Source organism: Azolla caroliniana, unplaced genomic scaffold (assembly GCF_043228905.1).
Source record: "Azolla caroliniana isolate FFs.n. ecotype wild unplaced genomic scaffold, voAzoCaro1.0.p SCAF_12, whole genome shotgun sequence".
Classification (NCBI taxonomy): domain Eukaryota; kingdom Viridiplantae; phylum Streptophyta; class Polypodiopsida; order Salviniales; family Salviniaceae; genus Azolla; species Azolla caroliniana.
The window spans coordinates 5,250,301-5,266,191 of NW_028230447.1; the positions used below are offsets into that span (position 1 = coordinate 5,250,301).

The window sequence follows — 15,891 nt, forward strand, 5'->3', positions numbered from 1 at the left end:
AGGCATTAGGGGGATCTGCCAATATCATGAGGCTAAGTCCAGGGAGGTGAAATAACGGGAGCCACCGATTTGATCCAAGAGGTCGTCCATGCAAGGGAGCAGGTAGAGGTCATGGATAGTCACTTTGTTGAGAGGTCTGAAGTCGATGCAAAAGTGGAAGGTGCTATCATCCTTCTTGACTAGATGGGGTTCCGAAAGCCAATCGTTGGTGGAAGGAATGATAATACCTTTGGTGAGCATGTCGGTGACGGCATCATCAATGTGATCGTGGTCGAGGGAGGAATGTTGGCGGGTAGCCATGCGGATCGGAGTGACTTCCCAAGTACGAATGACATGTTGTACAAGGAAAGAGACAGTAGGAGCATGCATGGGTTGGAGGGTTAGTGATGGAAAATGAGCTAATAATTGGCGGATGGAGACCAATCGCTCTTGTGGAAGGGCCACATGGACTTGCTATCATGTAGAAGGGGGATAGGGGGAGCATGTAACAATCGGCAACAGTTTGGTTCGGTTCAAGAGGGTCCAAACCGAACCGTTTAAAAAATTTGAAACCCAAACCAAACCAAACCACAAAACCGTTAAACGTTTTTCAAACCGTTACACCATTAAACCATAAAAACTGTGGTTTCGTGGTTTGGTTTTGGTTTTGGTTTTCAACATAGGTCAAATTTTTAATTTTTTAAAAATTAATTTTTTTTTAAGATGCTCCTAAAATGTGAGAATAAGGTCTAAAAATGAAAAGATTGTTTAAAAACAATTTTTAAAAATTTTTAGAATTATTTTTAAAATTCTTAAAAATAAAAATAAAAAATAAAAAACCATTAAACCATTTAAACCATGGTTTTTTATTGTTGAAACCGAACCAAACCATTGAAACCGTTAAGTTGTTAAACCGCAGTTTCGCGGTTCAATTCGGTTCAAACCGAACCGTTGTCGATTGTTAAGAGCATGTGGGACAAGAAGTTTATGGGCATCGAAATCAATCACAACACGACTCTTGAGGAACCAATCACAACCTAAGGTCAGGGGGAAGAGTTGGTGGGGCAAGACATAAAAGTGGTGTGAGAAGGTGAGAGTGCCTAAGGTGAAGGTGCAGTGGGCTTGCATGCAAAAGTGGTAAAGATGTTGGTGATCACCAAAAAGGACTTGGATGGAAGGAGCGGGGGATGTGGGGAGACCTAACTGGTGAACTAAGGCGGTGCTAATGGAAGAGATACTACTACCAGAGTCTAACAAGATGGTGTGGGTGCAGTGATTAATGGTGACGAGAGTGGTGCATACTTGAAAAATTGGAAGAGGCGAACGCTTGGATGTGGAGGGTTGACTCTTCCATTTGCACCCCGGAAGTCAGTTTCCCCGAAGCTCAGCCAACGATGCCGCGTTAGCCATAGTTATCTGGAATTGTTGATTGTGAGACTATTGATGCAATTTCTGGCAGTGACGTCGGACGTGTCCATAATTGTTGCAATAGAAACACTTCAGACGCCCTTGGCCATCACGATTAGGAAGGTTGCGGCGAGCCTGCAGTTGCATGTTTTGGACATCAATGTCCATGGGGGTCGTGCCTTGGTATTGGGTGCGCAAGTCGGTCGATGATGGATGGGGCCAACGTGGTTGGGAGTCAGATACCATACACGCTTCGATGCGTTGGGCAATGAGGATGGCATCGTTGAATGTCTTGGGACCATGGTCCTGAGCGCGGCGAGTGATGTCATGGCGCAAACGGGGCCATAAAAAGAAAATCTTCACATACGCGGGCATGGTAGGGTCGGCACAAATGAGTTGATTGAGGCGAACACCAAATTGGCCCACAGGTTTGTGTGCTTGCTACTGCAACATTTTGAGTTGTTGTAACGCCGTTTGGGCCGAATTGTGATGGGCGAAGTTTTGCACGAGGAGATCTTGGAGGATCACCTAGTTCTTTGTCATGTCGCTTGATTGTTGGACATACCATGTGGTGGCTACATTTTCAAGCAGGGTACAAACTTCCAAAGCTTTGCACTCGTCAGACCATCGATGGTAACTGGAGATCATTTGAAAGTGGTCCAACCAGGCTAAGCCATCCTCGGAAGGCAAGCTGGAGAAGGACTTTGGGCGGACCTTGGAATCTAGGTGATCTTGAGTGTTGTCATTGTTAGTGGAGAGGAATGAGAGCATAACTTGATTTGTGTGGTTGATTTGAAGCATGGTGTTGGAGAGGAGTTGGAGGAGTTGCTCCAGTTGGAAAGGGGGTGGTCGTTCGTGCGGTTGCGAGAACTCGGGCTCCATCGGGGTATCGGCGTTTGAGGCGAAGGGAGGGAATTGGGATGCCATGAACGAGGTGGTAATGGCTAAAATTTTACCCCGCTTCCCCACCAATTATGTGAAATGCACATAAAAGGAAACCAAACTAGCTTGCCTAGCTTCTTACTTATCGTTCAATTTATAGAAGATACAAAGGTACCCTTTTTGGGCCGGCCTAGCTACATGCGTCCCAAAAGGGTGGGCTAAAAGGGGTGGTGTGCTAAAAGGGTGTGCTAAAAGGCATGCACTCGCATGAAAGGGACACCACAATATACTAAAGACTAGAATATTCTGGAATGTATTATATGCTAGACTATACAATACTAAACTATTATATATAAATACATGCTCATATCTAAATGGTTGAGCATGACATCTTGTAGATGTGATGTTGCAGGTTCAATCCTCACTAATTATGTATTTTATGTCACTATGGCGTGACATGGTCAACTGAACTTTGTACTACATAGGCGTCATTGACCGAATCGTTTGCAAACGATTTTCTCCGAGCAGCTTCCGTCAAGATTGATCTTGTGACTTCAGAGTATTTAACAACGGCAGTTGACACATTGCACACAATTGTGATTTTCCCACGAAGGGGGAGGGACTAATCATTAAAAGCATGGCTTTTAGTTCATCGTCACTTGGGCCGAAATCTGGGAGCTTGGACTTTCGTACTCGTTCATGTATGCTTGGATCGAGTCAGATTCTTTCATCCGAAGATTGTAGAGGTGCCGAATCAAATATATCTTGTGTCGGCGACCTTCTTCTCGTAAGTGTCCAAAAGTGTCTTCCATAGTTGGAAAGCAGTTGTGCACAATTGCACTGTGAAGTACATTAACTCCAATAAGTGTATCCGAATGGTGGCTTGGAGAATTTTATCAAGTTTCGTCCACTCATTCTACTTGAATCCTTCTAGAGCGTTTTCTATCTCGATTAGATCGATTTGACCCTTGACTATTAGATAGTCCTGCATCTGCTCCTTCTAGAAGTTGAACTTTGATCCATCAAGCTTCCTTAGACTCATTTCTGATCAGCTAGATGTTGATGCCATCTGTGTTGGCCTTGGGAGATTTTGTCCAGAGTTGGCTGCAAACAATGGTAGGGTGCAACTGACTAGCTCACCCAAATTCGTTCTAGCCGGATTTGGACACGAGTTTGCTAATAGTTTCGAAATACTATTGGATGGTGAGTTTGCTCCAAGTGGCTACAACAAGTGGAGGGACAGAACCGACTGGTCTTTCTGAATATCGCTTAGTCGAGTTGAGCACAACTATATGCCAAATAGGTTCCGAATACCAATTGTTGAGGACGATCACAGATTATGTGCCCTCTTTTCAGGTTGATCTTGCTTCGAGTGTCTACGACGATTGGATGGACAGATTTAAACTATTCTTCCCAGATTTTGTCTGGCTAAGTGAAGCACAAATGATGTTGCTCCTAGGGTTGGATCTGCTTTGAGTGGTTACGACAAACGAGTAGATAGTGTCTAACCTAGTAAAGCACGATCGAGGCCAATTTGATAGAGATTCCACTCTAAACGGCTGCAATCACAGAAGCAAGGTACAACCGGCTGGTTTACCTCAAGAGTGATCTAGCTCAGTAGGGTGCAAATCTTCAGTAGTCTTTCTCTTCTCAAGATGATATCTTGAACGCAGGGTCTTCATGAAGGTAGGGGCAAGAATGTTGTTGAAAACAGATGACGGCCGACAACAAGTTGAATAACCTCTCGCTCTGATACCAGATGTTGGAGTTTGAGACCGTCAGTGCGGAAACAAGAACAACATCTATGCTTAGAATTAGAAGATCACAAAGTTAGCATGGTAGTGCAAGATCAAGGAGACAGAGTGAGAGACATAGAGTATGACGCACAAGATATAACTATATTATTCGAACTTAAAGTTACAATATAGAATGGAGGCGACCTTATGAGCTAGGTTACAAAGCCCGTTATATACTAGCTAGGCTAGGGCAACTGCCCTTTATCATATTTACAGAATTGTCCTAAACCTAGTCTGTCCAAGGGACAGTGTGAATACGGCCACTAGACACATGTATCTGACATTGATAAGGGGTCAAACCATGAGCAAGTAGCTTTAGAAACTTGCTTGAGAGTCATATTCGCATGGATACCCAATGTGAGGCCAAATGCGATAGTCATCGATAAAAGGTGTGTTGGGAATATGTCCCTCCAGTGGGAGGAAGAACTGACTGATCGGAAAGCCGACAATCGATGACAGGGAAGATTCGACTGTTCGGAAAGCCGACAGTCGAAGAGTCGAAAACATTGAGTCGACTGTTTGTGAATTCGATTATTATTATTATGGTAATAATAAGGATGATGTTTGGAAACAAGTCCCTCTAGATGGGAAAGAGAGAGGAACCGAGTTGATGAGTGACTCGGCCTTGGCCGAAACCAGAATCGTGTAAATAGCCAACTTGGGAGACAATAATTGTAAATAGTCTAAGTGTGCGCCCCATGAGGGCTACGTATGTAAATAGCCAGAAAGTTGTGTAAGTATATATACAACTAGGGAAAACTTTATGTGTGTGATGAACGAAGTTAGAACTGCAGAAGTAAAACGACTGAGAGAGAGGAGAGAGAGAAGTGAGAGCTGCACCATAGCTGTGTGTGTAACAGCAGACGCGAAGAGCCATGTGCGGCTGATACACTCGACAGAGTGTTTGTAATCTTCTTTGTGTTGTATATCCACTATATTATAGTGAAGAATCTGTTCACCCGTGGTTTTTCCCCGTTTTAGGGTTTCCACGTAAATCTCTGTGTACATCTGTTTATCTTGTCTTTTTCTGGTGTATTCTTGTGATTCGTATTTCAGCGCGTAGTTCGTTTATTGTGATCTATTCCGCAACAATTTCTCAACAAGTTGGACATCATATAATGCCATAAGTAATGTCGTTGCAGCAGAACGATTATCTTGGATTGTTGCAAATGGGCAAAGGTCGCAAATTCATTGTCGACTTTTGTTGTGTCAGTTCCATGCCAAAAAAGCATGGAACTGACACAACTTGTTGCCAAAGGTAAGTGCAACTGAGAGAAACCATCTTTATAACCGGATGTGTCAACTCATGCAATGCATTACAAAATCCCATTCAGTGCCCAATGTGAGGAGTTATCGGTAGAATATGCAAACAAGCTATGTGTTTGGCAATATATAGAAGGAGGATGGCGTGGCTTGACATGTGTGTGCAAGAAACTGTGGCCCAAGTTTGGTAGAATGTTCAACTATGGACATGTTGACACTACCAATATTGTGGAGAGACATTGGTAGTTTATCAAATATACTGCATTGAGAGGAAGAATAAACCAATCAATTACCGATCTTGTGCATGTTTTAATCGGGGACAGTCAAACTGGCACTTGCGTCGGAGGAACCATTATTGAATGGTACAAGCAACGACAAGAAATATGTGAGAGTGGTAGATTTGCACCCCATGCAAATTGTAGGGATCAAACAACAAGACTTAAAGAGGCTGAGAGGATACTAGAGAGGTATGAAACTAACCTGAAACTAATAATGCGATAGTGCATATTGTGGACAAGCCTCGATATTGGTTTAAAATATTGAGCTTGAGAAAACCCATTGTATGGTATAATGTATCGCTCTAGTGCTCATATTGTGATTGCCAAGACCATGTGAGTAAATGTAAGCATATACTCGGCATCCGGATGATTATTGAGTGGCACATGCCACATCTATGTGGGTCGTTGCCTTTTATAGATCACGCGACCCACATGCGCAATAACCATTTCACAGAAATAGAAGTGGAGACAAACCCTAGTGCATCAAATATAGATTAATGGGAGTTGGAACTACAGATGACCGAGGCAAATATTCAATGTCTCAGGCAAGGGTTACAATCCCTCGACCGTGCAAAAGTTTTGTCATGTATGGGGTCCATTTCAGGAATGAGACAAATGGTGGTGTATCACGTTGGGGCACCGAAACCAACCAATGAAGAAGATGGTGGATCCATAAGGCAGAAGCAAGCAATTGGTGTGAAGAGAGGAGCAAGTGTCAACATTTCCCAAGATCTTATTGGCAGCTCCCCAAACGCTTCCAAAACACACTCCGAAAAAATGCAAAGAGGTGCAAGTCGAGCTAGGAAGCAGTTGCCAATATGTGCAATAGAGAAGATTCGATGCTTGCATTGCGATGCCTTGACCTTTAGATCAAGGGACTCGAATGCTGATTGTTGCAAGAATTGTGGCCGCATCTTGCCATCATCTCCAGATGAGCCATAAACATGGCTTGAGTGGTTTTGCGGACCATTGCAATTGGGTTTACGAATGAAGTATGTTATAAGTTTATTTATGTTTTATGTTTTGAGATGGTTATTTGTTGTAAAGACTAAGTTTTAAGTATGGTGAAGTTCGTCGATTTTGGAATTTTTAATGTTGGATTTTGTGACCGTTTAATCGGTTATTGTAAGTTTTAAGTTTCAAGATCAGACATATTTGATGATTTTGGTGGAAATGATACATTTGGTTGGGCGACCTGCAATGGTTAGGGTTGGGCGACTTGCAATAGTCGAAGTTGGGCAACTGAGGACTCAGAGTTGGGCGACCTCTAATAGGGTTGGGCGACCAAGGACTCAGAGTTGGGTGACCTTTGACAGATTTTTTTTTTTCGCGCGTTCTTTCTTATCCAAATCGGACGGTGCAAAATCGCACGTGCCATGCTTCGAGCGACCTGCACCGCCGTCTGTGGCCGCGATTCCCTTGCCAACCCTATTTATGATTTGGTGTATAATAGACACGAGCATGTATGTGTTGCATGCGTGTATCATGTATGTATGTATGTATGTATGTATGTATGTATGTATGTGTAGATGGATAGATGTGGTATGTGTCCATCCCTTTTGCTTCTTCATTCAGTAGCAGCAGGGGAAAAGCCTGAACTTCTACGTCTCCGTGGCACTGGCTGCTTTCTCTTCTTCTTCTTTCTTCTTCTTCCATCACAAGCCAAGCCATGGCCTCCTCTTCCTGCTCCTTCAATCAAACCCTGCTCTCAGGAGGCACCGCACATCATACTCTCCTCCTCCCTGCTCTTCATCCCCCCTGCCCTCCTCGAAACCATGTCCTCCTCTTCTCCCACCGCCGAGGTCGCCATGGCCCCACCTCCTCTATCTTCAACAGTAAGAGAGGCAGGGGCCTCGTTGTGGTTCGCTCAGCGGCAACTGTGGAGAAGCGCAAGGCCTTCTACCCCGGCGAAGACAAAGGGTTCGTGGAGGAGATGCGGTTCGTGGCCATGAAGCTTCATCGGAAAGACCAGTCGTCGGAGGGAGAGAAAGAGGCGAGTGATGTCCCGCTTCCCAAATGGGAGCCCTCTATCCAGGGCTACATCAAGTTTCTGGTCGATAGTAGAGCTGTGTATGAAACACTAGAGAACATTGTCCATGAAGCCCCTCATCCCAGCTGTAAGTGTTCATGATGCTTCCCTTCTTCTCTCTCTCTCTCTCTCTCCTTTAAGGCATTTAAGCCTTCAATTTTTAAACCTAAAATTTAATTCTTAGTGCAAATTACATTTGCATCAGTTAATTCTTTCAATAAAGGATAGGTCCGTGTTGTTAAAAGGAATCCTTACAGAGAGAGGGGTGCATAAGAAATACATATCCAAGTCTCCTAGAGCCTAGAATTGGCCTATGGAAGAAACCATGATTACAAATATGAGTAGCTTGAGCTATCCATGATGAAAAAACTTCAATATTTTAGGTTTTCTAGAGATAATTTGCTATTGATATTGAAGTATGAGGTTACTTTACCATTGGTAATGATTCCTGTGGACAATTTTATAAGATTGACGTGAATAACTTCCACATATGAGACGACTGGTGATCTCGTGCGGTGATGGCAGAGTAGCCCAAACACATTCAGATGTAGGTCAGGCGGCTCGCACATGGTTGGTGGTCAACCACTGGGTCACCTGTGAGTACCATAATTCTCCTCCCTGTCATGTTGCTGCCATTTCCTTGGATGCTTCAAAAACCTTATGCGCAACTCTTTATGCTAGAATCTTGATTTCAGCAGGATGGTTTCTCCACCCAACCAATGCTAGCTAGTGGGGTGGCTAAGGCCCCTCTTATAGAGGTAATGCATGGGTGAAGCTTGTTCTCCTAGACCTTGGACTTTGACATTTAGTTATCCCTCTGAACTCTGTTACTAATGTGCACCTATACTAGTGCAAATACGTATGGCAAATTAGCATGTCTTACACATTGTGATGGTACTTCATGACGTTCCAATGGACTCAGCGCCTCAAATAATAATAAAAAAGATATCATTTCATCCTCAAAAGCCTTTTAGATACTACAGAGAGAAAGTTATTAATTTCAGAAATATCTTGGAGTCTACTTTGAGAAAGATATGTACTAGAGTGCATGTTAAGTGGAGAAGCAATATGTTTGTCGCTCCTTTTAGGACTTGCCTGTGGAAAATTGATCCTGAAGTACAGAATTGTTTTTGATTGGCACTTACATTTTCCCTTGTGTGGTTCACTCTTTAGGTTTATTCCCTCACTTGATTGGGTTTTGTTTAAAGAAGAAATGGCTAGTTTTCCTCTGTTGAGGATGTAAGATTCGTTTTTTCTCATGTAATTTTTTGGAGGTTTACAAAAGTCCACAAAAGTGGAAGAAGCAACTTCTGGGGTTCTGTTACCCAACTTCTTCAATTGATTTTCATGAAACAAGGAGTAAACATTAGAGCTCTGCGGCAAAGCTAACCTAAAACTTGGAGAAAGTTTGTGGGTTGGACTTGTGGTGGGAGAAGTGGAATTCTTAGATTATGGCATGCTAGTCCGTCATACACCTTGTGATGCCTCTACTTGTTGGTGAGTCAGCGTGGGTGTGTAAGATCATAGCCTTAAGTTTTCATAGGTTCACTGTGAGGCATTAACATATGTGTGCACAAACGATCTAGGGTCTCTTGATGATGGTGTAAAACCTGCATGCGATGCAGACACCTTTATTATGTAATCAATGCAGAAAAGAATATAGACAAGGTTACTTGATATATCTATTCCATAGTTGTTAGCCGGTCGGATCGACCGACTAAGGTAGTCAAAGTCTGTAGGTCGACGAACTAGTAAATGATAGTCGAAATAGGAATTGAAGTCGTAGTTGTAGCAAGACAAGTGTAAAACAGAATAGTCGAATAATTATTATTATCGCCAAATAGGAAAATAGGACAGTTAGGTGTAACTGTAGGTTCTTGCCGAATGGCAGTTGTATTATCTTGGTAAAGTCTCTCAGGTTGTCTATAAAAAGGGACCGAGAGCATTGTAACATCATCGATTTGTATTGCTATAGTTTTTAATATAATTTTGTTAGTTAGAGTATATTCTGTGTCTCTACCATTCAGAATTCTCTTACTCAGAATACATATAGTAATAGTCGATCATAATAGTATATGGTAAATCAATGTATGTGTTATGTTTACTTGTGTTTAAACAATCATAGGGCAGAGTCGGCTGACTCCAATCTCCAACCACAATCCCATTGATAGGACGACTCGATAAGTAAGTCATTCAACCCTTTGTGTCTGTCGACCAAGACAACAATAGTTACCATGGAACAACAATGGGGATGGTAACTGGAAATGAGAATGAGCACTAGAGCCACACAATCAAGTTGAAGGAAACACCAGGGTGTATGGTGAGTGGGAAAGAATGGTATAGTGTTTAGGACTTGAGACATGTTTTTCTATGCCCTAAGACATGGAAGTTATGATATACTCCAATAGAGGGAGCATGAGATCTTAGAGAGAGAGAGAGAGAGAGAGAGAGAGAGGGAGAAGGAGCTTATAAAAGAGAAGGCTGGAAGGCTGAAACCCAAATTTCAAAGGTGGTAGTATCAAATTCAAATATGATGTTTTTATTAACTTAAGTCATTCGAACTATTATTTTAAACTTGCAAAAATCATATACTATCTATATTATTGATATTTTGAATTTAAATTTCAAATTGCTCATATAATGCATATATCACACACGCCATGTCAGAGGCAATTCTGAGTGCATGGAGTTGCAGTAGAAGACTACTGCATCAGAGACCTTATAGAAATTTCACTACAAACCTTTTCTTCCGTGCTTTTGTTTGTTCTACCAAGGGATATAATTTTAAGAGGTCATGGGTGGTAGAGAAGGGGAACCTGAATTGTATTTTTCTCAGGAATCGTATCTTTGTTACTGCACCGCTAAGTTTTGATCTTCCTTTCAAGCACTTCATAGAGTTTGGCGAGTGTGCGGTCAATCACAGTAGTGCAATAGTTCTCTGGATAAAGAGGGGGACTCCTTAATCTTTGATAATAAGGTGGTATAAATACTAGTACCATGCTTCCTTGTAGGCATGCCTTTTATGGCATCTAATGTGCTTGCAGATTACCTTGTTTTTTCTCCAAGATTTACCTTTGTACAAACTTGTGGATACATCTCTTGGCATTCTCTTTGTAACTACAATTGTAGGCATGTTCCTGAGAAGTCTGTAACTTGAGGGTGTTTTTGTAACCCATACCTCCATCATGTTATCATTTGCTCGGATTCCCAAAATTGTTTGTACATCGAGAAATGCAAATAATGTACAAGTAAGCCTTGGGAAAATTAAACAAGCAATCCTCAAACAAATGAGGACTCTCACGCGCCAAAAGACGCATCTATGAGGAAGCATAATACTGGGATTTTGGCCACCTTGTCATGAGCAAAGACTCAATAACTACTCGATGATATATCAGAGAACCCCGATTGTCAATCTGAATTGGGGATCTGCAGCTGTGGCATTTTTGGAACCATTACTTGTACCTTCTTCACTTCATGCAAAGTGGAAAAGGGCCCATACAACTATGAGGGGTCCACATATACGCAAAACACCTGTTCGATAGGGATTGGTAGATGGCCTCTGCAATTCATGGACCATGCACATGACTATGTCAATCTGTAAATCTTTAGACACCCCTCCAAGTAGGAAACTATCAGACTATTGTGATTGCTCATGCTCTGCAAACTCTATGGAGTTGTGCTTGATGTGGAACTCAACACACGTGCTGGGGCTGAAGAGATAGGTGCCTCTGGCATTGTCTTATGTTTCTTACGCTATGTCTCTTGGTAGACCATTTTAACGCACAATGTAAAATTTTATAGCAAACTTGTGAACTTTTGCAAGGCCTTTGATATAGTGCCAAGCTCACTAGAGAGTTTCTTTGCAATCAAACATTTTTAGTGTTGTGAGCAGTTAGATGTTCAAGGGTTTATCAGTGGTCATCAAAATCACTATCAGCATGAAGGATGCATGCACTTCCCCACCCGGTTTAAACATTTTTCTTTATGCTGATGACATTACCGTGGTCTCTGACATCTCATGCATGCCTACAACATCATCTTATGGACAATAAAGCATCATTGTGAACACATGAAAATCTGAGGCTGTAAAATTCCATGTTTGCACCACTCTCCGACAAATTGCCTTCACCCTAGTAGGATGGATTGTTCAAAGTAGTGAATCTCATACCCTTTCTAGGACTCACATTTATAACCAACATTAGGTGCTTCTCAATGACCCAAGCTGTCAAAATTGACTAACTCAAGGATTTGCAAACTTGCTCTTCTTAGAATCTATGCTACCAAGCATACTGCTCGGAACCTAATGAAAGGATGGTTATCGGACACCACAATAACCTGTGCTCTCATTTGCAATGCAACCATATGGGCCTTCAGGCTTCCTTGCCCATGTGTGGATGCAAATAGAACATCCACTTGTCACTATGCGGTAATGGTTTTATGTAGCAACGCCTCCATCTTGCAAGAAATCATCTAAGCTGATTCCCCCATTATGGTAGAAACATTGTTCTAGATAGTGAACGTCATCAACATGAACGATGCCACCTCAAGAATGGCATGTAAAATTCAAGAAATGATGACAGTTGAAAAGGTGGAGGATCATGGTACTCATAGGTGATGAACTGTTTCTACATCAGAGGCCTCAACATCGAGCACTTTTGATACTCCACGCCTCTCCAACATGATGAAAGAATCAAGGTATTATGTCAAGTTCTATGGTAACTCTGTATACAAAGGATGTCGATCGCATCCATACATCGTCTTTCCATATAGCTGAGTATAACGAGAATTCCATGAGCATCTCTTAGGATGGATTCTTACAAAGACCCAAGTACATGGATGTACATGGCTCATAATGCTCATAAAGCAATAGGCCGACTCAAAAATCTCCTTGCCATCCTAAGAGATTGATGCAATCTCTTGCAAAACAAGCTCATCACAAAACTAGGTCCAACAATCTTTGCAAGTTATATTGGGGAGAGGTTGAGTACGAGGGAAAGTGCGTGCAAGATACTGAACCTACTACCATGTTGGAACAAAAGATAAAGTAGCATCTATTAGAATGCTGAAATTGGACTTTGAGACTCATCATGATTACAAATATTGGCGAATTTACGTTATCCATATTGAATTAAACATAAAAGATCTAGGTGTCTTAAAAATCCACGGTAATTGTTACGAGCATAACCATAATTTATCCTTTGGTAGTTTGCACTGTAGTATTCCACACACGAGGATAAAAACGTGAGGGTTAATCGAGAGTGTAAAGAAGGGAGGATTACTTTTAATCCTTGTGTGTGGGATACTACGTACAAACTACCACGGGATACATTATGGTTATGCCCTCGTATTTGCACTGATGAGTGGGTGGCAGGTTAGGTCAATAACACCATCAGTCAACCCTTGTGCAGAGAGTAGGCTGAGGGTTTGGGCATATAAATAGCAGGGAGAGTTGGATGGATAGAGATGGGTTGGTGGCTGAGTGCAGAGGAAGACGAGGACAACGTAGTGTGACATGTGGCTCTTTCCATGGAAAATTTTATGGGAACCCATGATCTAATAAGACTTCCTATTAGGAAATATAAACGTAACCAGAAATATGACAACAATTATGTGGAACTAAAAGATAACATTATATCACCCACTTATTCTTATTCTGTACAAATATAAGCATTACTTAATGCTATAAAATTACCATGCCCTACAACAATGATCTTTCTAGTTGGTAACCATCAGATACATTCCTCTATTAATATCAAAAGAATCTATTATTGAGAGTGATTATATGATCAAAGAAGAGAATCTCTCAGACTCTGCCCATGTACTCAACTAATGTATAGATAGTGCTACAGGTACTTGTGAAGGCAATGTGTCTAGACTTAGCACAAATGTGCTAATGTATACATAATGGTACAGATAATTGTGAAGGCAATGTCTCTAGAATGGAAAACACATAGTGGTAGGGATAATGTTTTTAATGCAATCCCTCCGGAATGGAGCATACATAGTGCTACAGGTAGTTAGTTGTGAAGGCAATGTCCCTAGAATCGAGCATATACCAAGTGGAGATGACAAGGAGAGAACCATTATGAGCATATAGTCAGATGGGAAATTTTAGGAAATGAGATAGGTTTCTCCTTGAGTAGCCGTTACCTTACCTGAATAATCTTGGTAAATTAGTACATTATTAGCAACCATTGGAGGGATCAGAACAGGTGTTCGTGCACAACAGTGGTAAATATAAAAATCATGATTGCCATAAATTCCAATTTTTTTCCTCAGTCTGACATTATTTACCATAGATAAGATACCCAGAAGTTGATGCTGCAGGACAATGAGACATTGTGAACAACTGCAATTGGCTTCTCTTTGCATTTTTCATAGGACACATGGTGCAGGAAATGGATAGAGTAATAAATTTGTGTGAAATGACTATATTATTAGGTTATTGTATTGCATATATTTTTCTATATATTTTTACTATGGTGCATCTTTTCAGATGCAGAATTCAGAAATACTGGTCTGGAGAGGGTTGCAGCACTTAATAAAGATCTTGACTGGCTGAAAAGTCAAGGCCATGAGATTCCTGAGCCCAGTGAGCCCGGTCTAAGCTATTCTGCTTACCTGAGAGAGTTGGCGGAGAACGATCCTCCGGCTTTCATATGTCACTTTTATAATGTCTATTTTGCGCATTCAGCAGGTGGCCGAATGATTGGGAAGCAGGTAGTTTCTGATATATAGGAGGAATTTGGTGATAGTCTGTCTGTCTATCTGTCCGTTCATGTACATACTACCTCAACAACTTCTGTTATTTTGCAATAGGTTTGCGAAAAGATTCTGAATGGAGCAGAACTAGAGTTTTATAAATGGGATGGGGACATCAAGGAATTTCTCACGGGCGTAAAAGCTAAACTAAATAAAGTAGCAGAGGTGATCTCGAAACCTGGTTGCGATTTCTGTTATCACATTGTATACACATACATACATACATACATACATACATACATACATATATCTATCTATCTATATATATATATATATACGTACATACATATATCTATCTATATATCTATATATAGATATAGATATATATGTGGTGCCGGAGTGTTATTTGAATAACGTAACCCCCTTTTTTTGAGTTCAGGACTGGACGCGGGAACAAAAGAATCATTGTCTTCAGGAGACGGAAAAATCGTTTAAGAACTCTGGGAAACTGTTACGATTGATAGTGCTATAAGACAATTGCTGTATGATGATTATGGTGGATGGAAGGAAAGCTAAAACCTTGGGTTAGAACTTTTTGACCCTATTCAGAATGTGGCCTAAATATTTGTTTGTATTTACAGGCAATCTATTGCTATGCTTTGTATTTACCGTGAATTTGTTCTTTGTTGGTCGGACTAGACTACGAAATTCCCTTAAAAGATTCACATAATATTCTCAACATGCTCTACCAAAGAGTAGAGTGTGGCAATCTAGTACCATAATTAACATGTATGTAAATATTGCCAATAATGATCATTAATGCCTTCAGGATAGTTATGTTGTGTATGAAGTGATATAAGGAACAATGGAGCTGATGGATTTTAATAAGCCCTAATATCTTACTTTTTTGTCAAGATAATTACTCTTATGGTAGAAAAGAGATGATGAGGATTTGAGTAGTGCAAATAAATCATTTTCTACTTTGAGTTGCATCATTTGGTAGAAAAATCATTCAAGTTGCATCACTTTCCAAGGTACTGAATTCAAAGACCAAATCATAGGTAAAGTGTTGACCACATTTATTTCAACAATGCACCATAGGGACATCAACGAACTAGAAGATAACAATGCTAACTACTCTAAGTTGGATGTAGGAGGAGCCTTGAAGGGGGCACAACATAAGAAAGGAAGCAAGTTATATGATATCTCTATTAAATGTGAAAAGGGGGAGAGATATAAAGCATTGGGCTTTTTGTAGTCTTTGGACCTATAGATTAGTATGATGAGATGAAAAGAGTAGAGTTGTGTTCATTACATGTCCTCAATTAAAAAATGGGATGTGTACTAAAGGCTTTGGCCAAAAAGAGCCTTAATTATAGGCTTAACTTTGTGTTGTAGTTTCTCAAGTGTTTAGGTAACTAAGAACTTAGTTACACAACCTAACTCTATCAAGCGACTTGATCGAATAGATAACACCTTGAAATAGGTTTCGTGCTTGAAAGAACTAAAGGAAGAAAAAGGGAGTCTAATATGGAAGAAATAGTGGAGTGGGATT

The 15,891-nt window shown here is 41.0% G+C and overlaps 1 protein-coding gene across 1 annotated transcript; it reads left to right on the plus strand.

The window, feature by feature from the left end:
• Positions 1-7,274: 7,274 nt before the first annotated feature.
• LOC147856927 (heme oxygenase 1, chloroplastic-like) lies at positions 7,275-15,169 on the plus strand. Its single transcript, XM_087328754.1, has 4 exons — positions 7,275-7,722; positions 14,131-14,354; positions 14,454-14,561; positions 14,776-15,169. The coding sequence occupies exons 1-4, from the start codon at positions 7,275-7,277 to the stop codon at positions 14,866-14,868; spliced, it is 873 nt and encodes a 290-aa protein (XP_087184880.1). The 3' UTR covers positions 14,869-15,169.
• The last annotated feature ends 722 nt before the right edge of the window (positions 15,170-15,891 follow it).

Coding starts and splice junctions, on each gene's coding strand:
- LOC147856927 (XM_087328754.1), top strand. CDS start 7,275: ATGGCCTCCTCTTCCTGCTCCTTCAATCAAACCCTGCTCTCAGGAGGC. Junction 14,355..14,453: donor GCCGAATGATTGGGAAGCAG/GTAGTTTCTGAT, acceptor ATTTTGCAATAG/GTTTGCGAAAAGATTCTGAA. Junction 14,562..14,775: donor AACTAAATAAAGTAGCAGAG/GTGATCTCGAAA, acceptor TTTTGAGTTCAG/GACTGGACGCGGGAACAAAA.